Raw genomic sequence first — 26,644 nt, forward strand, 5'->3', positions numbered from 1 at the left:
TAAAGATAAGCTGAAGATAAAGACAAAGGAACAACAAGGTGTTTGCAAGAATGCGTACAAATACCAATCCATTTTTTTACAAGAACTGAATTGATGAAACTGACATAACTTAGGACGTTTTACACCTATCGTTCAATTTAAAATAGGATAAATAGTAACAATCTTACTGAAGTGACGATCGGAATTGGTAACAATGAATTGTAAAGTACCGACTGCCGTCCTTATTGTACTTCTTTTGGCATCTCGTCTTTATCTCCAACCTATTTATTCTCTAATCTCAGATTGTGATGAGACTTTCAATTATTGGGAACCATTAAACCTACTAGTGAGAGGATTTGGGAAACAAACATGGGAATATTCTCCAGAATATTCCATAAGATCATGGGCATTTCTTTCTCCATTATATGTTTTGTTATATCCGTTTAATAAATATCTGGTTGCTCATAATTTACCTTCCAGCTGGAATTTTTATTTGATAAGAATCTTCTTAGGCTTAGTAAGTGTGGTACTGGAAATTAAGGCTTACAGAGAAATCCGTAGAACATTGAATGGACAAGTGGCTAATATCTGGTTATTTTTCCAAATTTTTAATCCAGGTTGGTTCCATGCATCAGTTGAATTATTACCTTCCACATTAGCTATGGTATTATACTTAGGATCTATAAAACATACTCTACGCTATTTATCAACGAAATCAACTCCAAATTTTGTGGCAAGTCTAACTTTTAATTTCCTTTCTTCCATCCTAGGCTGGCCATTCGTTCTGGTCCTGAGTTTACCTCTATGCTTCCAATATCTCTTTACGCATAGAATTATTACGACTATCAGAACCGTGTTTGATTCATCTCTAGTAATTGTATTACTTACTGCTATCGTCATTGGTATTGACTCTGCATTCTACGGTAAGATTACCCCAGTTTCATGGAATATTCTTTCTTATAATGTTCTCAATACAACAGAGGAATCGGGTCCTAATATCTTTGGTGTTGAACCATGGAATTACTATATTCAGAACCTTATTTTGAACTTCCCAATTCCTGTATTGTTTTTCGCAATTATAGGTGTATTCCATCGTTCCCTATGGACCCTATGGTTATCATTAGTATTATGGATTGCAATCTTTACAAAACAACCACATAAGGAGGAAAGATTCATGTATCCAATTTACTCTGTAATTACATTGAGTGCTAGTATTGGACTTTACAACGTTTTAAAGACAGTAAAAAAATTAAGAATAAACAACATAAAATGTATAACAAAATCACTTAAATGGCTTACTATCCTATTGACTGCGTTACAAGCTATTTCACGCACGATTGCATTAACGAAAAATTATACCGCTCCATTGAAATTATTTGATCAATATAACCGAATTGCGTCTAATAAGGATTCCTTAACCAACATATGTATGGGTCGCGAATGGTACCATTACCCAAATTCTTTTTTCTTACCTTCGACAAGTAGGTTAAGATTTGTTAGATCTGGATTTGATGGATTATTACCTGGTGATTTTGCAGAAACTGGCAGTCTTTTCCAAAATATCAGAGAGATTCCAAAGGGAATGAACAATATGAACAAATTTGATCCAGAAAAACTAGTACCAATAGATGAATGTCAATATGTCATCGACATAACGCTTCCCGTTGACCTTGAAAAGGATACTTTTGATCCAATAAATCAAAATGCTGAATGGAACGAGATTGCATGTAGAAAATTTGTGGATATTGACAACTCAAGGATTATTGGTAGAACGTTTTATATACCGGATTATTTGGTTGCATCATTGAGAAAATACTTGCCTTCCGGGTTGAATTCATATCTTGATGCTGTCTATAATGCCGAATATGTGGATTATTGTCTGTATGAGAGAGCTCATATAGATACAAATGATTCAGCTGAATCCAATGATAAATGAAGGAAAGATTACTTATTTACATAAACATAAATTGAACAAAAAACAGTTACAGTTATTTTATGATAGTGTATTTTATCTTATATCGCTATATGTTACATTTACGTAAGTGAAGAGGCATTTACTTCGATTATGCTTTTTAATGGTAATTAGATGTCTTTATGTAGCATGCTTTCTCTGGCTGGACCGGTACCAACCCATTCAACTGGAATACCGACGAAATCTTCAATGTATTTCAAATATTTCTTAGCATTTTCTGGTAATTGTTCATACTCAGTGATCTTAGTGATATCTTGTTCCCAACCTGGTAAAGTAACGTATTCTACGTCAACTTCACCTAATGTCATCAAATCTTCTGGGAATAAATCTAATGCCTTACCCTTAATGGAATATGAAATACCGACTGGAATTTCTTTGAATGTATCAAGAACGTCCAATTTGGTGATATTTAAACTCGTATAACCATTAATTAAACTTGAATATTTCAAGACGACTAGATCTAACCAACCACAACGACGTTTACGACCAGTAGTGACACCGAATTCAGCACCAATAGTTTGTAATTTTTCACCTTCTTCATTTAATTGTTCAGTTGGGAATGGACCTTCACCAACACGAGTGGTATAAGCTTTAACAACACCATAAACTTTGTCAATAGTACGTGGTGGGATACCTAACCCAGTAACTACACCACCAATACCGGTGTTAGAGGAGGTAACATATGGATAAGTACCGAAATCGATATCAAGCATCAACGCATTGGCACCTTCAACTAAGATTTTTTTATTTTCTTGGATAGCCTTATGCATGAAAACAACGGAATCAACAACGAATGGTTTCAAAGCATCTCTATATTTTTTATATTCAGCCAATTTAGCTTCAACATCATATTCAAACCCACCATACCTTTGTTTTCTAGTTTCCACTAATCTCTTATATTTGACGACAAATTCATCCCAAGCACCGGGATTATCGTTAACTAAATGATGAACTCTCAAACCTGATCTAGAAGCCTTTGTGGAATAAGTTGGTCCAATACCCTTACCAGTGGTACCGATATTCTTACCATCTTTGGAACGACCAGACAGTTCATTTTCTCTCAATTTATCAGTAACTTGATGGAAATCGAAAACCAAATGAGCTCTAGATGACACAAACAACCTTTCTCTACAGTTATTCAACCCTTTTGCTTCCAACGTTTCTAGTTCTTTGAAAAATGATGGGACATGAATGACCACACCATTACCCAATAAATTCTGACAATTTGGATTAACTAACCCAGATGGTAACATATGAAAATCATACTTTACTCCATCAACGATGATAGTATGTCCTGCATTGTTACCACCTGCACAACGAGCAACAATGTCGTACTTGCCGACTAATAAATCAACTAGTTTACCCTTACCTTCGTCACCCCATTGAGATCCCAATACGACGTTAACCATTTTGTATAAAAGTTTTTCTGTTTTCTTTTTAAAATGAGCTTTTTGTTACTATGAATGAAAGTAAGTTTCCGAACGTTCTGCGTGAATTTTATGTAAGAAGAACAAGCATTAAATAATAGTATACAAAGAAGAAGAAGGTTATTTATTAATTGTTATTTCTTTATTTTGTTTTTTGTATTCTTTTAAACAGACCTGTAAGAGACAAGAATTAGAAAGACTAAATATAATGAAGGGCATATAAACTGAGGAATATTCCGAGGTTTAAATAGTAATTACTCGTTCAGGTGACTTCACAAATTTTTTTTTCTCAATTCCAATTTCTTTTTTCCTTAATTACGTGAACTTCTCTTGTTACGCGCACATCTTATTTAAAATTAAGTTAAATTACCTTATTTAAAATAGTTTGACTTCTTTTTTTTTTGCTTGTTTGCCTTCACGTGCTTCTTAAAGAGAAAACACTGAAACGCTGACCACGTTTGCGGGTCAAATCACGAATCCGCGGAAACATTGTTTGTTACCCGCAGTGTGGACAAAGAAAATGTGGGGTTTCATATTCCTTTGTGAGCAGACATGGTTGGCTCCCATTATGGGGAGCGGGATGGATTAAAGGATTTGGGAAACAATGGAGCGGGCTGGAATGGCTTCTGATTGGGGTTCGAGTCCGAGGGGAGGGGCAAAAATTTGAGGGCACAGATAACTAGCTAAACCATTTTCATAATGAGTAGTGAATAGAGTAAGAACATTATATAAATTAAACTAGCTAGTACCCGGGTGGGACAGGTTTTGGATTACCCTTCGGACCGGCGGTAACGCGAAAAAAATTAAACCCTTTGGCATACAGCGGGGTTCTAAATAGTTGTGAGGTTAAAGAAAATTCCTTATTATAAGGTTTCTCAATATATATCTATACATATATATTTGAAATTGAAACCATCATTTAACTTTAGACTAAGTAGAAACTGTAAAGCAGAGGGATTATCTGAAAGATTTCCTTCCTCTAAGACGGTAAAAATATTAGATAGTTCATCGTTGCTTATTTATAGAAAGATCATCTCAAGTAAGTTGTGGTAGACCCGTGGAAGAAGGAGGAGGTGGAAGAGCAGGCTGTGAGTGTAAATAAGATTTTTTGCTCATATAATTCCCTTGAATATAGCTTATAACTATTTGAAGTAGAGAGAACGTATGTATATGTAGCCTTAAGTAAGCAAACGATCTAAGAAAACAAATAAATAAACAACAAACCTCAGACGTTACGGGTTGTTGACATTGGAAGCTTGAAAAAGAGGGCTTGTCCGGGAAAACCAATAAATGATGGGTCTTCTAAAATCTGTTTTTTTGTAGAAAAAGCAAACAAATAAAAGAAAGGGCAAAATATGTCTCGGGTGTTCTCCCGCGTTTTCCTGTTACCCCCGGTCCAAAGGGTGCGAATGCGCTAACTGATTCTTCGGTATCCTCAATCGCATCTTCTTGTTCATCAATAGCAAGATCTTCACTGTCAGTTTCACCCTTTAGTTCGAGCCTGCCATCGTCATTCTCATGTTTTGGTTCGAGATACTGATCAATTTCACCATCTGAAACGCTACTGAAAGTGCAGGTAGTTGCCTTAATTATGTCATTAGTAATTAATGCCAACTGGTGAACTAAACATGCAATAGCTTCTTCAAAATGACACACATGCGAGCTTCTTTAAATACGTCATCTACACCTAGGACTTTAGAGCAATTATCCATAGAAACCTGAGTTTAGAAATCCATGGGCTTTATATTTCTCGGTGATGGATTGTTACAACCAAAGGATGCCTTGTCTCCAATTTATGCTTAACACTGAAGAGATCGATAGTAAGGCAATGGTCTTCACACCTTTACCAAACATAGTCAAAGTAACAGAACGAAATACTCATTTTTACTCTTACACCATCAATCATCAGATTCCATTCCAAGGAATATCGAACCAGCATCTCTCAACTCTTGAATTCTCATTATACAGCGTATCTGGATTTAACACCTATAGCAAGATCCGGACCATGACTATATTATGACTTTTTATCGTTGACATACTCCGAGAATAATGAGCATTTCCTGTAGTTGCTTTTCTGTATGCTATAGTCTAACTAGTGTCACTTTATTTTTAACTTCCCTGTTGTCACGTTAAGAACGAATTCGTTTTTTAAAGATGCATTTTTTTATATTAAATAAAGTAAAGGCCTAGCTAGCATTACTATTATATATAATATAACATAAGCTAATTGCAATTGATGTGACTATTTAGTTATTACTGATATCTCATTACTAAACTAGATGTGACACATCAACTGTCGACTGGGGCGGTGGGGTAAGTGAGAAACTGATAATCCTAACATTTTACGACGGAAATCGATAAATTGAAAGGGTCATATTTATATTAAAAAATTGATACCAAAGGAAATCAGTAAAGTTTTTGACGTAAGCAAACACATGGAAAAAAAGAGATTGGACATCCCATTTTTTTATCATGCTTCGACCATATCCCTTAATCTTCTAATAGTAGATCTAACTGTGGCGGCTGCAGCGGTGGATACGGCATAAGCACCTCCTGCGACTGTCTTATTACAGGATTTACAGTTCCAAATACCTGCAGATCCTCTTTTCACAGTTTTCTTACCACAGAATGAACAATCATATCTAGCATGTTGTTGGACTTCCAACTTCTTGACTTGTCTTCTTAATGAGGAACCATAACGGACACCATATTTACCTGTGATGCCGACTTTCTTAGTTCTTTTGGACCTATAATAAGTTTTAATTTTTCCATTTAATTAAATCAACTTGTTAGTATTTATGCACAATAGTATAATCCAATTTCTATTTACTAATGAAAATAAACTTATTTTCATATCCATACATTTTGAAGTAGTGCCAAAAAAAATGCTACTATTATTGTTATTAGACTTTCTTTTCTTGAAATTAAATCTCAAATCATTATACAAGAAGAAAAAAAAAGCCCAGATAAGTTTTTATATTTATTTCGAGAATTTATTAAGTAATTTATTAACTAAGCGGGTAAACAGGCAAAACTTAAAATCCTCGAGGTCTTTGTTAGGAAAAAGAAATTTCTATTCTGCGGCGGAATCGTTGCAGGTGAAACCCTGAGAGGAAATTGCCTGTTTAATAACTCTAAGGCTCCGTGTTTCTAACACTCCTCCATATATTATATCAGGTGCCACAATTTGATCTGTGAGATGATGCAGAAAAATATTCTGATCGACTTTCTTGAAGACAGAAATTGATAGTGATGAACAAATAACTAAGAATACTTCCAACCAATACATAACAAAGAATCTGCAAAAGGAGACTCGAATATATTAAATGACTGGCAGAAGTTCTGGAGCTGGTGGAAAAAAGCAATTGAACAAGAATCAGGTTTTTAAACGACAAAAAGTCCGTAATGCAAGAACTATTAGAACAGAAGCACTTGCCTCATCTAAAGATGGTAATGACATAAGTGAGTCGGGAGGGATGTTGAAGGTGGACCAGTTCATCTTATCTCGTAAATTTGAAATTAAACAACTTCAATTGGCGATGCATAACTCTAAATTAACTAGTTCTACAAGAGTATTCCAAGCGTTACCGAGGAAATTACGTAGAAGAACAGCTTCCCATAATGTCAGAAGAATTCCCAAAAGAATGCGTAATAGAGCATTGAGAGAGATGATGAAAAGTGATCAACAACAGATAACCAAACGAAGACCTAAAAACAGTAAAACTCACGGATTAACAGCAGCACAACTTTATAAATTGAGAATGTCTGTCAAATTATTAAGATTAGCAGGAAAATCAACTTCACTGAAATTAGCATTACCAGAAAATATAACTGCGTCAAATTGTAATATTAGACAAAAAATGAAATCTTTGAAGACAATTATTAAGGAGTCCAAAAATTCTAAATCGGATGTGATTAAATTAAATAATAAGATGGGTAGTTATGATAATACGGGAATGAATAAACTGGCACCCATCCCCAAAGGTCGTATCAAGTATTTCAAAAGACAGAGATTTTTTACTTGGTTACCTACTCATGTCTGGAATGCCAAAAGATCTCATATGATCAAAAGATGGGGGTACCAAATACCGTGGTCACCGACACAAAAGTGTTTTAAATCTACTCATAGATTAGGCAGCCACTCTGCTGCGTCGGATGGTGCCTTGTGTATGGATTCTAGTTTTATGGGAACCATGATTGTCAACGATAATTCTCCAGAAAAGGTAGATAATTTTTTGAAATCCCTCATTTCTGATATGACACGTAAAAGAGCTACGTTAAAGAAATATATAGAATCCCAAACATGGTTTCAAGGTTTAATTTATGATACAAACCAGGTAGCACAAGGTCCTTGTGAAATTCTATGGATTAATGAAAATTCCGTCATTGTCCGTCTGCATCCATCTCTTTATGTCTCAGTTTTCAACAGATTATTAGAATTGGGCAAGAAGAGATTATCAATTCAAGATTGTCGCTATTCTTTAGGAAGTATTACAATTAGAGGTGCTAAAGCTCTTACTGCATTATCTAGCATACTAAGATCTCCCATGAGGTCTACCTCTTTTAATCAGTTTAAAACCATTGCAAACGTAACTGACGAAACAATTCTGCCCCAAAGATCTATGTTTGCATTTGAATGTAGTGACCCAAGATACCTATCAACACCTAAAAAATTGAATACAGGGCAACCGAATGGACCTTCTGCAGATGATATTATAAATTTACAAACTGCTTTCCCAAAAGATGACATTGCATCTATATTATCAAAAGTAACTGATCCTAAATTACGTGAAAAATCGTATGAAAATCAAAATACATTGAAAGGACTTGCCAAAAGACGTCAACAATTGCAAACGATGAAACCGGCTGATTCTTTCAAAAACTTGATTCCATTTAGAAAAGAACAAGATCCACTAATCCCAATAATATTAGTAAGAAGGTATATTACCAAGGATTGGGTGTTAATAGTACCATGGTTTTGGTTGTTACCATTTTGGTATCAGCTTAACCGTGTATCTAGAGTTTATCACACTGGATTAAGACAATGTCAACAATTAGACTTTGAAGAAGGTCGTCTGTATTTCCCAGATGATTACCCATTTACAAAGATTGGTTACATGGAGAATTCCCTATATAAAAAGGAAACACTGCAAGCAAAGTGGCAGAAGAAACCTGTCAGTAAAAAAGTGAATTACGCAAAAATAAAGGGAATCCATTTTAATGAACTTCCTGCTTTCACTGGCGAAATTGGTGATTATTTTAGTTGTGATTGGAAGCTCTTACAAATTTTAAGAAATGGTATTTGTTACCTCAGTAAAAATTCTGAAGAACTTAAAACCTGTGACCCGAAAAGAACCGCACAATTTGATGAAAAAACAGGGTATAGATTAATCAATAATTTAAACGACGTTTTTGAAGTATACAATGATGTTAAAAACAATGTGGTAGACGATTCTGAATTGCCTATTAAATTAGTCAATAAGGCTTCTAGTTTTGAAGCTCCTGACCTGATGTTTAATGGACCTATATCTGTTTCTATTGCCAAGGTGCCGATCCCTGTTATGGCTGTATCGTGTTCTTTAGTTGAAAAGGGTCATGCCAAAGACAATGCAAGAATTTACCGAATTCCGGAAAAGGATATGGGATTCTGGCTGCAAATGTTAAAGGGCATATACCGATCTGATGGTAAAAAAGACCACGATCAAGAAATCCCGTTACCAGGTGTACAAGATTTGATTGGGTTTATCACCAGTGCGACATACCACCTTGGAGAAGGTCATGGTATGGCGACTGGATACATCTATAACAGACCGTTCTCAGATATTAATGATCAAAAACTTGTTCTTATCAGAAATATAGGAACAAATGTATATAGGCTAGCCAAATGGAAACAAATAGTTGTGTAGAGATTTTCATAGATTAGATATATAGTGACTTCTAATAAATAATTTCCTGTAATATATACTAGGTATGTGGACCGTGGTATAATATATGGCACCATTTGACGGTAGAAAGTAATGAACAAAAGATGTTACCCGCACGAATGTATTTTTTTTTTCTTTCGCTTTTCATCAACGCCAAATGTTGAAGTGGCGAAGAGGGAAGGCACTGAAAATGAAAAAGTATAAATAGGGCATGAAGATCTGTTAATTAAACTTCTTCCAATTCCACTTCCAATTTTCCCGTTCTTGAAATTATTTTTCTTGTTTTTTTTTAAAATCCTCATACTTACCTTAAGATGTCAGAGGAGATCAAGTAGTCCTACTGACCGAATATATCCTTCCAATCAGAAGAATGCTAAGCATTTAAGTCATTGTTATGGATTCGTTACATTTCAATACTTTTTAATTGATGTAAGCTTCTTAGCCACTTACACATACTCGCGGAAGGTATATTTGCTGACGTTTCGTTTTCTCGTGTACCTTGAAAGGTAACTCTTGATTTCCTGCCTAAGGTTTTCAAGTCTTACTTCTTTTTAGGGCACCCTTTTTCCCTTCTGCCTGGAGAAGTTTGACACCGAGTACAAATCGGTGTTGAGGAAGCTGGGACCAACAGGAAGAGATTATTCTTCAAAGATGACTGTGGCTCTATATGAGAAGAGGTATCGACTAGTTAAAAGAGTTGATCCTGAAATAAGGAGGTTAAACTTTTTCACTGACATGATCATCTTCTTATATATCTATGGTTACTTTACTTCGGTAAAGAGTCTTTGAAGTTCAATTAGCTCCATGTGAGAAAATTCTTTTGGTTTTGGTAGAAACGGGTGGGTCTTATAATTTTTGATTTATTTTTTCCCCTTTCTCTCTTTATTTTTACTTCAAAGAGGTTTCTGAGGATAAATAGTATCTATTGTACTTTACTGTCAGTAGTATTTTTTTTATTTATTTCATTGTAATTTTAGATCAGAAGATCTATATTCTAATGGAATGCCTTACTAAATAAGATGAATGCCGGGATAGGGAAATGTGGTTTAAATGTAAACGTGTAAACTATATAGTTATAAATTATTATAATAGGACGTATATCATAGTAAAAGAATCTACTAGATCCTAAGATTGATTGAAAATGCATATTTCAGAGTATCGGATTTGTCACATTAAGTTTTGTCTAATATAATTATAACGTTAATCATACATAACATGTATCATATCTATACAACTAACTAGGATGAATGTTTTAGTTCGTCCCCTAATAAAAACCAGGAGAATATAAAAGTGGCAGCTTAGGATGATCTTGTTGCCATATCGCCAGTATATCCATAATGATGTCTTCAAACGGTATGAAAGATTCTTCACATTCTTGAACTTTTTCACTAAGCATATCAGCTAATTTTAATATTGCCTTACCACCAATTTTTGCATTTTCATTATCATCTTTAATATCAATATTTATTATATGAACCATTTGATTAAGATGACCACCTCTCAACATCAAATCTTCACAAACGGCATCGAAACATCTTTCCTCACAAGTGAAAACGAAATCAAATGTCTTTGTATTTGTTTGCCATTTTTCAGGTGCCTTCTTCAATTTACGATTACGGTCCAACATTTGTAATAATCCATTAGCTTTATAACGTTCAGGTGATTGGGATAATAAATCATTATAAATGTCATTATAAGGTGTACCAAAGGGATATACGTTTGGTTTATCGATAGACAAACCTGGTAATCTTACAGCAGAACCTGTCCCGTACGAACTTACATTGTATCCAGCTTCTTGTAACACTTTGTGTGATTCCATAGATCTATTATTATTAGAAGCACATACTGTGCAAAATTTTAAGTCTGTATTTCTGGTCATATTCTCGTGAGGATGTTGTGTATATTTTCGTTTGTTTTTTCCTGATAGATAAATGTAATCAGATTTTGATCAAATAATGAAGAAATACTCTATATGTACTTTTATATTATTTAAATGTTACTTCATACAAAACACGTAAAGATAAAATTTAATATACTATCTCGACTCACTCATGTACGCATCTTACGTATTGTGTGTGTCCAGCCTTTCTAACATCTGATTAATGCGTATGTATAGATCAGATCGACGCCCGTTTGAAATTTTCGCTAACAAAAATCATTATTTTTATTATTATGAAGAAATTTATAATATATAGATAAACTCCGGGTAACACAAGGATGACAAAGGAATGTGACTGTCAATCTATCATTATCGTAAAATAACATCTGGAAATATTGTTTAAGAATATTATCAATTACCTGATATAAATGGCCAATATATACACACCTAAAATATATAATAGATCCTACGCACCCATCTTCTATCCTCTCTGGGTATCTCGGTACATCCCTTCATCTGAATATGGGCAAAGGGTTTGCAACGCCGATTGTATCATGCTCAACAAGAACTTTTTCTACCTCAATCTCACCGACTGTATTTGAACAACACGCATTTCCTATTACCATAATGTTTTGTTTCTTGCACTGTATGTCTTGAAATCCGTCATCTTTAGAGCTTGAAGGAGTCCCCCCTACCTGTTGTAATAGCGCACCTACATCTACATAATCATCTCCTTCCACAGAAGTATTTGCATCAATATCTTGCGTCCTTGACACATTAGAACACATAGTTTCAAGATCAAACTCGTCTTTATTATTCATATCAATGTCTATATCAAAATTCATATCGTCGGGATGCATTTCAAGGATATTGATTATCTTGGACTCCTTTATTTCCTTTTGCCATTGCTCCCACTCTTTTCTCCCGGTAATCTGGATCCCCAATAACATCGATGGATCCATATCTGCAAGGGACAATTTACCAAAATTTGTAGTATGACAAGTCTCATAAAAAAGATCATTCTTATCATATGATGGTTGTGGAGAATGTGGATCAAAATAAAGTAATTCATCACCTTGGTATCCAAAAAAATACAATGACGATGAAGGTCGACCTCCAGCTATGCCTATCGAATATTCTGAACTCAATATACGTCGTATACTATCCCAATAACATCTATTAATTGTTTCAATCCCTAATTTTACACCCAATAAAATCAATATCGTTTTATCTTTTTGTCCATTCCTAGCCTCACCAGTATGTCCCTCGTTAAAGACGTCCTCCACTTCTGTCTTGTATATGTCACCTGAAGAGACAGATATGAGACACTTATCAATACCACACTCAGGAAATTCATGTACTAAACTTTGTATACTTCTAGCTGTAGCTGCAGGCCCGAACCATTCTCCAGGTTTTTTCCCAGACAATTGCATCCCTTTTGAAATAAATCGATGCAATGAAAAGGGCTTCTCAGGAGTATCCATGAACCAAGATGCAATTTCATTCGATTTCTCAGTCATTTTTAAATCAGTATTATCATCAAACCTCCAATCTCTACCAAGGTTCCTTAATTGTAAAGCATTACCTAATAAACTTTGCCCCGTTCTAATCATACATCCCCATCCGATATCCGTGAAGAAACAATCTGGATTAGAAATTACGTTCTCCAATGTATTAATAGGATTCTCTCTAAGTATAAAACTAAAATGGAATGGGGATGGACCATCCGACATCCTTTGAATAGGTTTAAACCTTGTTCTATAAGTGAAATTCAATCTTGACTTAATATCTGACATTAATTCTTCCGTACATCCTTAGTAGTTCCATCTTTACTATTGTTACTTCGATTGAAGATCTGATAGAAAAAGGACGTTATAGGTTGTGTTCGTCCTACTTCATCTTCTGAATCCTCTTCCTTCCCCTTCTCCTCGTTTATAATCGCCTTCTTACTAATACTCCCGGCAATTTTTGTGTTAGGATACGTTATACTAAGTATCGTAATTCTTTCAGTTCCATCCAATTCGACACCATTCATACTTCCAGTCAGTGTGTTGACATTCCCTTCAATAATACTGGTAACTTGATCTATCATATTTTTTAGAATAGATTATTAACAGGGTTTCCGAACTTTCGTGGTCCCCTATTGAATGAAGTTATATTCTTGTAGTTGTGATTCTGTCACCCTTTTCAAAACTCACATAGTAGCGGCGCTTCTTGAAAAGTCATATTAATTCAAATTTAATTAACAAATTAATCATTGAAATTCTTAGTTTGAGTTTATTCTGGCATAGAATATTAGAAGTCATCTTTGAACTGAGAAATTAACAAAAGGCACTAGATATTTCAGAACGACATGGCAAAAAGACATAAGCATTATGGTGGTACGAAGAAGAAACCATCTCCAAGTGGTAGCAAGAAAAATAACCAAGTTAAAAGCAAGCATAAGAAGATTAAACATCGTCGTCCTCAATCAAACACCGAAGGAGGAGTTTCTAGCTGGTATAATTCATCCAATCCATTAGGTGCTGGTGATTTAGAGGACATTTCTATTGATTATTATAATCCAGGAAGGGCTGTGATATCAGCAAAGACCGTTGAAGATTATTATTTTGGACGTGGAAATGGAAAAAAACAATCAATGAGATCCGGTGGGTTAAGGCCTGGGAATCGACATGAGTCTAGTTCAAGTGTTAATAGTCTCAGTAACTTGGGATTCAGAAAGAGACCTATGATGTTTGTTAAATCGACAGAAGTTTATGATCCATCCCATGATATGATATTGAGGCTGAGAGAGAAGAATTCCATTACAAACAGAACCAAAGTAAATGTAATACTATCCTCCGATTCTGATGTAGATGTTGAATCTACGGTTGGAATAGAAAGTGCAACTACTGAACAAGTCTCTGATGGTAGTTCCGAAGAAGAAGAAGAAGATGATGATGATGATGATGATCGCTTTTCGGATATAAGTGATAGTGGATTGTTCTTTGTAGACGAACAAGGTACAGAAGAAACTAACACTGAATCCATTCGTACTGTACATGTTGAAGAAATCAAACAGATATCTAAGACGAGTATATCTAGACCTAATATAGAATGGAACCCATCGCTTCTTATCGGAAAGACAGAATTGAATTTAGACCAAGATGAAACCTCTGGATCCGTTTTGGTGAATAAAACAGAAAATAAATATCATCCCTTCCATTCTTATGTACAGAACATTTTGCAAAATGTAGAGGCTTCTGATGAGGGCGATGATGAGTTTGAAGACGATGAACCGTCTTCTTCTGAAGAAGAAGTCGATTACAACGACGACTATGACGTGGGTTATGAAGAAAATGACCATATAGAAATACTGAAACGTGAACGAAACAGAATCACTAGTCCTCAAATCATACAGAAAATAGAAAAATTGTCTTTGCAAGAAGATAAATTACAAGAAAATTTGGATGAATATAAAAGTATCTTAGAAAACGATGAAATTGTAAGCGAGGAAGATTCAGAACCTGAGTTTGGCTATGTCGATGAAGATTATGTTATAAATACCTCTGAAGTTGTCGTTAGTAATATCAGACTTGGATATTCTGAAAATTCATACTTTCTCCAGTGCCATAGGCTATTTGGAGATTATAGTTCAAGATGGCTGGAAGAAGAAGCTTTTAGGGATTTTCTCGTTGGAGATCTAGGGTTACCAGAAAATCGGTCACGCTCATATTTCAAATTCGTCAAGAATTCTCTAATACCGAAAGAGGAGACACCAGAACCGACGTATTCTGATATTCCAATTTCTGATAGTAGTGTGGAAGAAGAAAATGATGATCATGATGACTTTAATATAAGGAATGAAAGTGCTAATTATCGAATTTCCGAAATGAACAATGAAAATGAAATACATATGACGTCTGATATGGATGAAGGATTGGATGACTTGGTTTCATATTCTATGAAATACATGGATGAACGTAGTCAGCAATACGAGACAAGATCTATCGAAACAAAAGGTAAAGGGAAGAAGAAGCAACTCCTTATCGAGGAAGCACTTGGGCTGGATCAAGAGACAATAGAAACTTTACAACAAAAATTACATAAAAGGATGGATGACAAGGCAAAGAAACGTAGAAGAAAAGAAGATTTTATTGACGAAGAAAATATGAATTCCGAAGACCTTTTCAAGAAATACCCCTACGGTCTTCATGTTCGAAATATAACTGATGAACTAGAATTGTTCTTGAAGCGTGGCAAAACTACTACCACATTTCCACCATTAGATCCACATGGTAATAAGACAGTAATGAAATTCGCGGAACATTACGGAACAAAGGCATCAAAAGTGGGCAAAGCAAATCACACGCATGTGTTAGTCTCAAAGACGAAAAGAACCAGATATACCAAGCCAAATTATAACCTAATTGGTCAACTTTTAAAACAACGTCCTGTCTTCATGAGGATAGATGTAAAACGGCCAAAAGAAGAACATGTTCGTGTGGAGAAAATACGTGTAAAGAGCGGAAAATATCAAGTTAAAGAAGGTGAAACCGTTGGTAAAGATGCTCCAGAGATTGGCCAAGAAAACATTGGTAGAAGAATATTGGAGAAATTAGGCTGGACGAGTGGTGAAGGGTTAGGACCTCATGGCAATAAAGGTATTAGTGAACCGTTAATGGCACGAATGAAAAAGAGCAAACATGGGGTGGGCCAGCTACAACATATCAACGGCTGATCAGACCTTTAAAACCATATATATATAAATTGTCATAGTTTTACATAGATTATAGATCGATATTGACCGAACTTTTATGAATCTATTACCAGTTTTTTGCATTTCGTGTTTTCCATTATGCGTTGATGGTAATTTTACGCGATGTGTACACAAAGATCTTTTGTTTTTGTGTTATTTACATAAAAAATGATGAATGAATTATTTAAGAAAGGTCATATTTGTCCTGAGGGACAGAAAAGGTTTCAAAGAAAAAGAGCCTAATTACAGAAGCTATATACTTTTGCAAGAGATTGATATTTCAACTAAGCTATCGTCACAATAATACAGCTAGCTTTTAGATTTTAGCTATGTCTACCGATGGGCAATATGTGCCATTCGATAGTAATCCAACTTTGAACTATCCAGAAATACATCGAGAAACTAAAAGAGCAGAAGCTGAAGAGGCGGCAATTAAGTTGAATAAGCAAAGAGGACATTATCTACCGGCAGCTGAGTGCTATTCTCATGCTCAAGCTACACCAAACAAGTCTTCATCATATAATAATAAGTTTGATGTTGCTAATTCTATTGATCATTCTACTCCTCAAGGGAAACCATTTCCAAATCCCAATTGTGCACCAAGCTCTGATCAAGAAATAATAGGTATTCAATTACTTCGAAAAATTGCTGAAGATTATAATTCATTAAGAAATACTAGCGAGCATAGTACAAAATTACTTACAGAACAACTAAAAGCTACTCGTCTTGAGTTAGAGAAAGTTCGTGAACAATATAACGTTTTAGAAACAAATCATGAAAAATTAATCGAGGAAAATAAGATTATACCCAGACTGGAAACTGAAAATGAGAGCCTAATTAAAGAAAATAATGCATTACATAAAGTACACCAAGAGTTTTCAGAAACGATGGAACAAGAAAAAGAAAGCCTAATTTCTGCCAACAAAAGTTTAGAGGAAAAGTTCGATAAACAGCTTGAAATTGCAACATTAAAGAAAGAAGAACAATTAAAGACATTAACAACTGAAAATCAATTCCTAAAAAATCAGCTTGAAGAAATGAAGAAGAAGATAAGCCACCTTGAATTCGGTAAGGAAGGCTTTATTAAAAAACTTAATGAATCCACGATGTTCAACATTGACATAGGTCCTACTATTCTTGATTATTCATCATTAAGTTCCTCCTTCACTTTGAATGAGTTGTTTCAGACAAAACATCCTGAAATACTAAGATTTTATACTCAAGAAGACGAAATTAAAATCACAAAAGCAAGTGATGATCTAAAACAAAAATCAAAACAGATCGACGAATTCGATAAGAAGAATAAATCAATAAGGAAGGTTTTAGAGGAAACAGAAACACAACTGGAAAAGTATAAAACAGAAAACGAAGATTTAAAACAGGGTAAAATTTTCAAATCAAAAATAAAATTATTAGAAGATGATTTAGAAAAGACAGTTGAGACATTAAATGAGACATGTGAGAACATGGCTTTAGCAAAGGCAGAAACGGAGAAATGGAAAATGAAAATACGAGACATCCAAGGTGATGCAGCTGAACGTATCAAATACGATAGATATCAATTAATGAAACTTGGTATTACGGAAGACCTATTTAAGACGTACGGCATCGATGAAGTAGAAATCTTAGATAAAATATCATTAGAGAATATAGTAAAGAGAACGATGGTTTTATTGAACATACCATTTAATGAATTAAATACGAAAATATCTCGAATTGCTGTATTTTTGAGATATGAAAAACCACTACTCAGAAAATTCGTCACTGAGTTGCATATGGCAACATTTGGAACATCAGCAGACTTGATCTATAAAGCGAACCGTGCGACTAAACAGTTCAATACCACTGGTGATCTGACGCATATCGATCATCCTCTAAACCGATGTCTAGATAAACTTTTAAACCAATTGATCTAATCTCTTATTATCAGGAAAAGATTGTATGAATATGTGGAAATTTCCCATTTAGCAAATTTAAGCGCTGAAAAAACTGAAATTTTTCAAAAAATCATCAACAAAAAAGCTTGATTAAATGGTAATTATATCATTGAAGAGCATGCATTATATTATGTAAAAACATAACACATATATTTATCATTGTATTAATAACATAGGTCATATAAACATTTGTTTATATTTTTTGCATAAAAGTGTCGTCATTTTACTATGAAGACTTGTTATTATGAATTGCTAGGTGTGGAAGTTACAGCTTCTGACGCTGAGTTGAAGAAGGCATATAGGAAAAAGGCATTGCAGTTCCACCCCGATAAGAATCCAGATAATGTTGATGAAGCCACTGAAAACTTTGCCACTATAAGAGCAGCGTATGAAGTATTGTCAGATCCTCAAGAGAGAGCATGGTACGATGCACATAAGGAACAAATTTTGAATGATTCTCCCATTGGTACCGCTGAAGATGGTTATTATGATGATGAAGATCATGTAGTTGATTCTACGGTGACGGGAGTTACTACTGATGAGCTATTGATGTTTTTCAATCTTTCTTTATATACGAAGGTGAATGATTCCCCTGCTGGATTGTATCAAATTGCTGGTAAGATATTTAGTAAATTGGCTAAAGATGAAGTTATGTGTGGTAGAAGATTAGGGCTGAAAAATTATGATTTTTATCAAGATGATTATTTTGAAAATGATATTAATGAAATAGGATATTTGAAAGCTTGTGATAGACGTGGGTTTAACATTGATGATTCCAATTATTTGTTCCCGGGATTTGGATATTCAAGCACTGATTATGAATATTTGAAAAGATTTTATAAAGTATGGGCTAGCTTTAGTACGTTGAAAAGCTTCAGTTGGAAAGATGAATATATGTATTCTAGAACATATGATAGAAGGACGAAAAGAGAAATAAATAAACGAAATGAAAAAGCTAGACAACAAGCTAGAAATGAATATAATAAGACGGTGAAAAGGTTTGTTTCATTCATTAAGAAACTTGATAAAAGAATGAAAGATGGTATTAGAAGAGCCGAAGAAGAAAGGCTTCAAAAGGAAGAGCAAAGAAAGAAAGAACTAAAAGAAAATATTAATAAGAAAAATAATAATGTGGACGGTTCAGAGTTTGAAGTTCAAAGTTGGCAAGCTGTAGAGGAAAATTGGGATGAATTTGAAAAGAGATACGAGAGAGCAGATGAAATTAAAGATGATGAAACATTGGAAACAAGTATACCGACGAACGAATCTGATGAAATTATTGTATATGAATGTTTTGTTTGTAAAAAGGTTTTCAAATCAGAAAAGCAATTTGAGAACCATACCAAGACGAAGAGTCATAAGAAAAAGGTTTATGAATTACAAAAGGAAGTAAGGAAAGAAAATATGACTTTTGGCTTAGATGAGTTATCTGATTTAGACGAGTTTAAGTCTGTTGATGGTAGTACAATTGATGAAAATGACACTACTTTGAATATCAATGTTGATAAAATTGATCTTGAAAAACTTAATGCAGAATTGGCAGAAATTGAAAGGCAGCTTGCAGCGTCTCCTTCCGATTCCGATTCCGATTCCGATTCAGAAGATAATATTGATGGAAAGGTTGAGGAGTTTGAGATAGAGATCGACGATGTATCTTTGAATGAAGAAATGGACGATAAAACTGATGGAGTACAATCACCAGAATCTAATACGGAGAGCAAGCCTGCTGATAACAAAGAAAAAGATGACGGTGAAGATGACGAAGAGGAAGAGGAAGAGGAAGAGGAAGAGGAAGATGAGTTAACTAAAATCTTGGCTTCGTTAACGGAGAAAAAATTCCAAGTAAGTGATGAAGAAGAAGATTGGAATACCAATAATAAAAATAAGAAGAAAAAGAAGAGCAAGAAGCAAAACAATAAAAGTAAAGAGATTTCTTCGAGGACTAGTACACCTTCGTTGACTGTATCGAAAGAACCAAGCACAGATAATACAAATCAAACTGAAATATGTGGGACTTGTGGTCAAGTTTTTGACAGTCGTAATCATCTCTTCCAACATGTGAAGTCTATGGGCCATGCAGCGCCAACAAGTAAAGTGAAGAAAGCCAAGAAATCAAAGACGAAGAAGAAGAAGAACAAAATATAACTTAACCTAGAGAACTATAGACAGACTTTATAAAAAATAGCTACAAGCACTCATTGGTTGACCCTTTTTACAATATATTCATGATTCATGACAAGTAGATTCTTATATAAATAAAGAAAACTCCGCCCGGAAACCACAGCCATATGGTGTTTATTGTATTTATTTATTCTGTGCAGCGCGTTTTGGAAAATTTGCAAGAAAATACATTGAAAAGAGAACAGAAGTATGATGGGAAGATGAAAACAGAGCTGATCTGTGGATCGGTTTACAAATGATACACGAATGAAGGATCACAGACCAGTTGGTTATAATTCGCAGAAAATCTAAAGGGTTACATTGTGTTTTTAATATTGTTTACTTTGAAAAAAATTACATTACGTAATATCCACCTTTGAAACATCTATTACCTTATAATATACTCTTAATAAAAAACAACAAGAGTTAAACAACGAGAAACAAACCAGACATATACAAAACCGAGGAATGAGCAATTTAAATGATTCTGGAATGATACAAAACCATAATCAAGTCTCCAATTTGTCAAATGCATTGCGTCAAGTGAATATAGGAAACAGTAATACGACTACTGATCAAAGCAATATAAATTTGGAGTTATCATCAGAAAGTAATAACAATAATAGCAATCCAAGTAATAACGTGAATAATAATATCCCAACCCATCGAAATTATGAACAAGAACAAGAGAATCGAAATTATGTGCAACAACAGCAACAGCAGCAACAAGAACAAGATAATCGAAATTATGAACAACAAGGACAAATAAATTCACAAAACATACAACAACAGGAAAATCATCATCATACTCATAATATGAATATACAACAGCATCAAAACCATCATCCGGGACAACAATTACAACAACCTCAAGCACCATTCGGAGATGTTGAATACTCAAGAATCACAAAATTTTTCCAAAATCAACCAATGGAAGGTTACACGTTGTTCTCTCATCGATCTGCCCCAAATGGGTTCAAAGTTGCTATTGTGTTAAGTGAATTAGGACTACAATACAATACAATTTTTTTAGATTTCAATGTTGGAGAACACCGAGCACCAGAATTCGTATCAATGAATCCCAACGCAAGAGTCCCCGCATTAATTGATCATAACATGGATAATTTATCCATATGGGAGTCAGGAGCCATCTTATTACATCTAGTAAATAAATACTATAAAGAAACTGGCGATCCATTACTTTGGTCTGATGATTTAGCTGATCAAGCACAAATTAATGCTTGGTTATTTTTCCAAACTTCTGGTCATGCCCCTATGATTGGGCAAGCTTTACATTTCAGTTACTTCCATTCACAAAAGATCCCAAGTGCCATTGAACGTTATACTGATGAAGTTAGAAGAGTTTATGGCGTGGTAGAGATGGCATTGGCTGAAAGAAGAGAAGCAGTCGTCATGGAAATGGATACTGATAATGCTGCTGCTTATTCTTCTGGCACAACTCCATTATCACAAAGTAGATTCTTCGATTATCCTATATGGTTAGTTGGTGATAAATTAACAATTGCTGATTTAGCCTTCGTACCATGGAATAATGTCGTCGATAGGATTGGTATAAATATTAAAGTCGAATTCCCGGAAGTTTATAAATGGACAAAACATATGATGAGAAGACCTGCTGTTGTTAAAGCACTACGCGGTGAATAATAACAAATAACAAATAATAATAAACACATGTTTTAATTACCATTCCTTTTTCGTACAGAATTAGTTATTATTCTCAATATATGATTTTTGTATGTATATAAGAATATATTGAATTACTTAGCAAACATAAAAGTTAAACTTCATTCGCAAGATGAACTTCTCTTTTCAACAAAGTTCAATATATGTACGAAAAGGTTTGGAGAAAATGGGTGCGTATATCATTAATATATAGGATCTGCTAGATTAGAAGAACATTCCAATTCAACGAGGTATGTTTTCTTCTCGAATTGGGAAAGGTATCTCTATTTCTTCACCGCCATATTCCCTATGTAATAACCATCGACTTTAACTGTGTGGGCGGCGCTTTGTGAAAAATTATACAGACTATACACAGCATGGCCAGGCTTTAGACCTTGTATATAACATTATATGACATCAGATTACAAGGACAAACTTGCATTATTATCATTACCTCACCACATATATTGAGTTCTGAATTGAACGTTGTTTATCAAATTATCATTTTCAAAGCTAAAGAAGAAAAGGTCGTACTATTATCTTTGGATGAGTTCAGTAGTGGCAGAAATATAAGGAATATATTGCTTAACAGATCTATATTGAACATATCATTTTGACCACTTAACAACAGTAAAGATAGTTTGTGTGAAATAATAGGAGGAAAAGAGATGAAAACATTGTTTGAACTTGCAAAATTGTCACTCATGAGAAACATTAATGTCTTAGAAGATATAGGAGATGTTCCATTCAGATTAATTGCAGACGTATTGAATATAGTCAGCAAAGAACAATTAAACAAATTAGAGGAGAGAAGTTTATTTTTAGTTTTTGAAGATGATGAATTGTGGTTAAAATTCATACAGAAATATTATCCAACGCATGTGCATGAACAATTTGTATCCAAAAAGGACACTATTATACATTATTACATGAATTTTATAAGGAAAAATCATCCTGATATACTCCCAATGGGGAGCCTTGAAGATTCTAATATGAAAGAATTGATTGATTCATTTTTCAAGGATTTAATTAAGAAAGATATAAAGAAGAATAAATATAGAGTTCCATATAGAATGCTCTATTTTAAATATCTTAATGATGATATTAAGAAGCAAGAAAGAAGCGCAGAAAAATTAAGATTACAAATGAACCAATTGAAAACAGAACGTGAACAGAATAAGACTATTGAAGTAGGATCCGTATATATACCGAGGGACTCATCAAGAAACTATAGGAAACCTGTGTTTACCAACGTTGGGTCATCGAAGATTTTGAATAGAACACTGCAAGAAGAAAGTCAACGATTACGAAAATTAAATGAAGAAAGGAAAAGAGTTAATAAGGGTAATCAAGAAAGATTAAAGAAGGGAATAATACGAACACCGGTGTCAAGAAGAGCCTTTGGGGGTGGTGTTGGTGTTGGCGTTGGTGTTGGCATTGGGAGTGGTCATATCGAAGAGGTGAATCAGCTGAGACCAGTGAGTAGTAAGTTTCAAAAACCTGAACCATCATCGAGTTCGATACGAAGTAGCCATGATTGTGACACAACACCTCGAGAACAGAACGATCGTTCAGTACGGCCGAATTCCGGTAGCAGTTCCTTATCACCTTCGGGACCATCACCGTCAACACAAGATACCATAAAAAGAGGTTCTGCGGTAAAGTCTCCTTTGAGGAAAAGAGGTAGAGATCAACCATCCATTTTCTTGAATCGAAAAAGAGGTCCTCCTCGTACTAATTCTAAATCGCCAGAAAACCCACCAAACATACCGGTCATACCTTCTCCACCCAGGCGTGAAAGAATCAAGGACCGGACAAATACAGCATCATCTATAGAAGAAGCATCAAAGAGAAAACTTTCTTTAAAAGATTATCTAAAGAAGTAGTCTAATAGCATCGTGTTAGAGCATATATATTTATATATATATATATATATATATATATATAATGAGAATCTCTATTCAAATATGGGAAAGTTCCACGGAACAGCGACTACTGTAAGCGCCCAAGTTATACGAACGAAAGAGATGACACACTTAGAAAGATGGCCCGATAACTATATCTTGTACTACAAGATGGGAAGAGTCAAGGTGGTTGATCCAGCATTATATATTGTATATTATGATACAGAGAATATTATACCCCCGATGATCCCTTTCTAACTTCCAACTTCGATATTGGAAACGGTACGTAAATTACCTTATAAACCGTTAAATAACCAGTAAATTTCTTAGTGATTTGAATAGAAAAACATTTTACCGACCGAACAGTCCGAATTAATTTAATTCTATCATCAAGACGAGAAGAAGACATTCCCGTGGACATACATACATACATACATACATACATACATACATATCTGAAAAATTATATATACCAACTTGTGCCGATCTTGAAAAAAATTATGTTAGTGCATCCAATTATATAAGTATTCCTGTCTTCTAAAGGTCTTCTTTCGTAGTATTCTATTGTTCTTGGATCATATTTAAAGCCCTTTCTATTCAAGCAAGATACGTAGAAGCAAGTGGTATCCATAATGTTCAAAAAATTCTCGAAAAAGAAAGAAGAGTCAGTGCCCAATGATCAATTAATCAAAGTGACGAAAGCAATTTCAAATCCTCCAGAATCTATCCATCTTAAAAAGGAAGACCCTTTAACTACTGAGCAAAAGCAAATGTACCTAGATGTCCTACATCATTTCCAAGATGAATCATTGACTTTCCCTGCCCGTGAGAAACCAGACGAATCCAACACCACTGCTGATTCCAAGAAACCGTTATCTGAATTTGAAAAAGCTTGGCTTACAAGAGAATGTATCTTGCGTTACCTCCGTGCCACGAAATGGGTCTTACAGGATTGTATAGCTAGAATTTCATTAAGTATAGCATGGAGAAGAGAATTCGGTATCAGTCACGAAGGAGAAGAAAATGGTGATAAACTAACATCAGATTCAGTGGCTGTTGAAAATGAATCAGGTAAACAAGTAATTTTAGGTTTTGAAAATGATGCTCGTCCTATATTATATTTGAAACCTGGTAGACAAAATACAAAGACTTCAAGAAGACAAGTACAACATCTTGTGTTTATGTTGGAACGTGTCATTGATTTCATGCCACCGGGACAAGACTCATTAGCTCTTTTAATCGATTTTAAAGAATATCCTGATGTTCCTAAAGTAGCAGGGAATAGTAAAATTCCTCCAATTGGTGTAGGGAAGGAAGTTTTACATATCTTACAAACTCATTATCCAGAAAGACTGGGGAAGGCTCTTTTAACCAATATTCCTTGGTTGGCTTGGACTTTTTTGAAATTAATACACCCCTTTATAGATCCATTGACAAGAGAAAAATTAGTATTCGATGAACCTTTCACCAAATATGTCCCCAAGGATCAATTAGACTCACTTTATGGTGGACGTTTGGATTTTACCTATAAACATGACATTTATTGGCCATCTATGAATGAAATAGCCAAAGCTAAAAGAGAACATTATTTACAAAGATTTCAAAGATTCGGTGGGAAGGTTGGTCTAAGTGAAGTAGATTTGAGAGGTAATGGTGATGAGTTATTATATCCAGTGGAATAGAACTCAAAAAACTTGAACTGGTGTAATTAACGTATGTATAATTCTCAATTGTAAAATATATAGATAAAACGAATAGAACATATAATAAATAATCATGACACACCAACAATTTCGATTCCATATATATGAGGGAGCAGGGACCTATATGTATAAGGATAATTGATATTTCGCAATCTATAGTTAGTGTAAATATGATGGTGTTACATTTACATTTTACTTTTACACAACAACAAAAAGTACTTCTATAAATTAGATTGTTTACTTATTAAAAAGGTTTAGCACATTTACGTTTCTCCGATATACCAGTAGATGGTGCAATCATCGTTTGCCAATCTAATGCATACATTAACCCACCTGCACCATTAGCTGCCTTTGCAAACACAACACCTAAATCGTTCCTAGCTGTTGTCAAATAGTAATTCGTACCATCACCAAGCGATAAGACTTGTGCTCTAACAATGTCTCCAGGCTTAAAACTATCTATTATCTTAACGCGATCCCTTTCAGTAGCTCTAACATCTTGCGATCTAATTAATCCTCTGAATGTTTCACCTAAATCAGATGAAACTTGTGAAACAGAAAAGGTCGATGCACCTGATCCTCCACATGCCGCGACAATTCCAGATCCATTACTACCAATCCCACTATCTACTGGAACATTCTGGTTCTCTACAGCCAATATCTCCACATTCGCTCTTTGCAATGATATACGTGTTACTCTGGTTAAAACAATATCTCCTTCTTTCGGAAGATTATTTGCAAATTTATCATCAACTAATGCATTTTTGGAAAATTTATTATCTTGTACTACAGAAACTTTCATAACTCTTATAATTCTATCAGAAAATTTTTCAACTTCCGAACTATTATTAGCGTCACTGTCTTCAATAATATCAGGTGTTTCATCAATATCTTTATCCTTTTCTTCCGACTCTTCACCTCCTTCATTCCTTACAGTAATTTCTTCCTCCACTTTAACATCACCTAATAACGTTGCAGTTATTGCTTTAACAGTAGTAGTATTATATTTATAATCTAATAATTTAGTACCATTCCCACATATGAATCGATAAACAATATCTTGACCTTCTTTATTTTGTTCAGTATCGTATTCGGGACAAATTAATTGCCCAGGATATACCACTTTTGGGAAATTCGAAAAGTTACTCATCCTCAATTATATGTTCAATTTTAATATACTGCCCTTGTGTGTTCCAATGAAAAAAAAAAAAATTAGAGATTGCTTTAATCACCAACTTCATTATTTTTACATTTTATGTTATCTAGTTCTTTTTTGATGGCATCGCTTATTATCCTAAAATTTTTCAAAAATGATTCTAGTCACATGAACTGGAAGGA

At 34.4% G+C, this 26,644-nt stretch overlaps 13 protein-coding genes across 13 annotated transcripts; 8 read left to right on the forward strand and 5 right to left on the reverse strand.

Moving 5' to 3' along the window:
• Positions 1-193: 193 nt before the first annotated feature.
• Positions 194-1,915, forward strand: ALG9 (dolichyl-P-Man:Man(6)GlcNAc(2)-PP-dolichol alpha-1,2-mannosyltransferase; the record flags this gene model as incomplete). The annotated part of the gene is made up of 1 exon (XM_003670885.1): positions 194-1,915. One exon carries the CDS (start codon positions 194-196, stop codon positions 1,913-1,915), a length of 1,722 nt encoding a protein of 573 aa, XP_003670933.1.
• Positions 1,916-2,061: 146 nt separating this feature from the next.
• ADE12 (adenylosuccinate synthase) lies at positions 2,062-3,360 on the reverse strand (the record flags this gene model as incomplete). The annotated part of the gene is made up of 1 exon (XM_003670886.1): positions 2,062-3,360. The coding sequence occupies one exon, from the start codon at positions 3,358-3,360 to the stop codon at positions 2,062-2,064; it is 1,299 nt and encodes a 432-aa protein (XP_003670934.1).
• Positions 3,361-5,848: 2,488 nt separating this feature from the next.
• NDAI0F03740 (60S ribosomal protein eL43) lies at positions 5,849-6,242 on the reverse strand (the record flags this gene model as incomplete). The annotated part of the gene is made up of 2 exons (XM_003670887.1): positions 5,849-6,125; positions 6,241-6,242. Coding segments are annotated over 2 exons (279 nt in total).
• Positions 6,243-6,704: 462 nt separating this feature from the next.
• Positions 6,705-9,284, forward strand: POP1 (ribonuclease P/MRP protein subunit POP1; the record flags this gene model as incomplete). The annotated part of the gene is made up of 1 exon (XM_003670888.1): positions 6,705-9,284. The coding sequence occupies one exon, from the start codon at positions 6,705-6,707 to the stop codon at positions 9,282-9,284; it is 2,580 nt and encodes an 859-aa protein (XP_003670936.1).
• Positions 9,285-10,566: 1,282 nt separating this feature from the next.
• SSU72 (RNA polymerase II subunit A C-terminal domain phosphatase) lies at positions 10,567-11,181 on the reverse strand (the record flags this gene model as incomplete). Its single annotated transcript, XM_003670889.1, has 1 exon — positions 10,567-11,181. The coding sequence occupies one exon, from the start codon at positions 11,179-11,181 to the stop codon at positions 10,567-10,569; it is 615 nt and encodes a 204-aa protein (XP_003670937.1).
• Positions 11,182-11,693: 512 nt separating this feature from the next.
• On the reverse strand, positions 11,694-12,977 carry ATG4 (cysteine protease ATG4; the record flags this gene model as incomplete). Its single annotated transcript, XM_003670890.1, has 1 exon — positions 11,694-12,977. The coding sequence occupies one exon, from the start codon at positions 12,975-12,977 to the stop codon at positions 11,694-11,696; it is 1,284 nt and encodes a 427-aa protein (XP_003670938.1).
• Positions 12,978-13,534: 557 nt separating this feature from the next.
• Positions 13,535-15,901, forward strand: SQS1 (Sqs1p; the record flags this gene model as incomplete). The annotated part of the gene is made up of 1 exon (XM_003670891.1): positions 13,535-15,901. One exon carries the CDS (start codon positions 13,535-13,537, stop codon positions 15,899-15,901), a length of 2,367 nt encoding a protein of 788 aa, XP_003670939.1.
• Positions 15,902-16,248: 347 nt separating this feature from the next.
• On the forward strand, positions 16,249-17,835 carry CNM67 (Cnm67p; the record flags this gene model as incomplete). The annotated part of the gene is made up of 1 exon (XM_003670892.1): positions 16,249-17,835. The coding sequence occupies one exon, from the start codon at positions 16,249-16,251 to the stop codon at positions 17,833-17,835; it is 1,587 nt and encodes a 528-aa protein (XP_003670940.1).
• A 249-nt stretch (positions 17,836-18,084) lies between these two features.
• Positions 18,085-20,001, forward strand: JJJ1 (Jjj1p; the record flags this gene model as incomplete). The annotated part of the gene is made up of 1 exon (XM_003670893.1): positions 18,085-20,001. The coding sequence occupies one exon, from the start codon at positions 18,085-18,087 to the stop codon at positions 19,999-20,001; it is 1,917 nt and encodes a 638-aa protein (XP_003670941.1).
• A 483-nt stretch (positions 20,002-20,484) lies between these two features.
• On the forward strand, positions 20,485-21,681 carry URE2 (glutathione peroxidase; the record flags this gene model as incomplete). Its single annotated transcript, XM_003670894.1, has 1 exon — positions 20,485-21,681. One exon carries the CDS (start codon positions 20,485-20,487, stop codon positions 21,679-21,681), a length of 1,197 nt encoding a protein of 398 aa, XP_003670942.1.
• A 686-nt stretch (positions 21,682-22,367) lies between these two features.
• Positions 22,368-23,585, forward strand: ELA1 (elongin A; the record flags this gene model as incomplete). Its single annotated transcript, XM_003670895.1, has 1 exon — positions 22,368-23,585. One exon carries the CDS (start codon positions 22,368-22,370, stop codon positions 23,583-23,585), a length of 1,218 nt encoding a protein of 405 aa, XP_003670943.1.
• Positions 23,586-24,235: 650 nt separating this feature from the next.
• On the forward strand, positions 24,236-25,285 carry PDR16 (phosphatidylinositol transporter; the record flags this gene model as incomplete). The annotated part of the gene is made up of 1 exon (XM_003670896.1): positions 24,236-25,285. One exon carries the CDS (start codon positions 24,236-24,238, stop codon positions 25,283-25,285), a length of 1,050 nt encoding a protein of 349 aa, XP_003670944.1.
• A 265-nt stretch (positions 25,286-25,550) lies between these two features.
• CSL4 (exosome non-catalytic core subunit CSL4) lies at positions 25,551-26,456 on the reverse strand (the record flags this gene model as incomplete). Its single annotated transcript, XM_003670897.1, has 1 exon — positions 25,551-26,456. The coding sequence occupies one exon, from the start codon at positions 26,454-26,456 to the stop codon at positions 25,551-25,553; it is 906 nt and encodes a 301-aa protein (XP_003670945.1).
• Between the last annotated feature and the right edge of the window lie 188 nt (positions 26,457-26,644).

Source organism: Naumovozyma dairenensis, chromosome 6, assembly GCF_000227115.2.
Source record: "Naumovozyma dairenensis CBS 421 chromosome 6, complete genome".
Lineage (NCBI taxonomy): Eukaryota > Fungi > Ascomycota > Saccharomycetes > Saccharomycetales > Saccharomycetaceae > Naumovozyma > Naumovozyma dairenensis.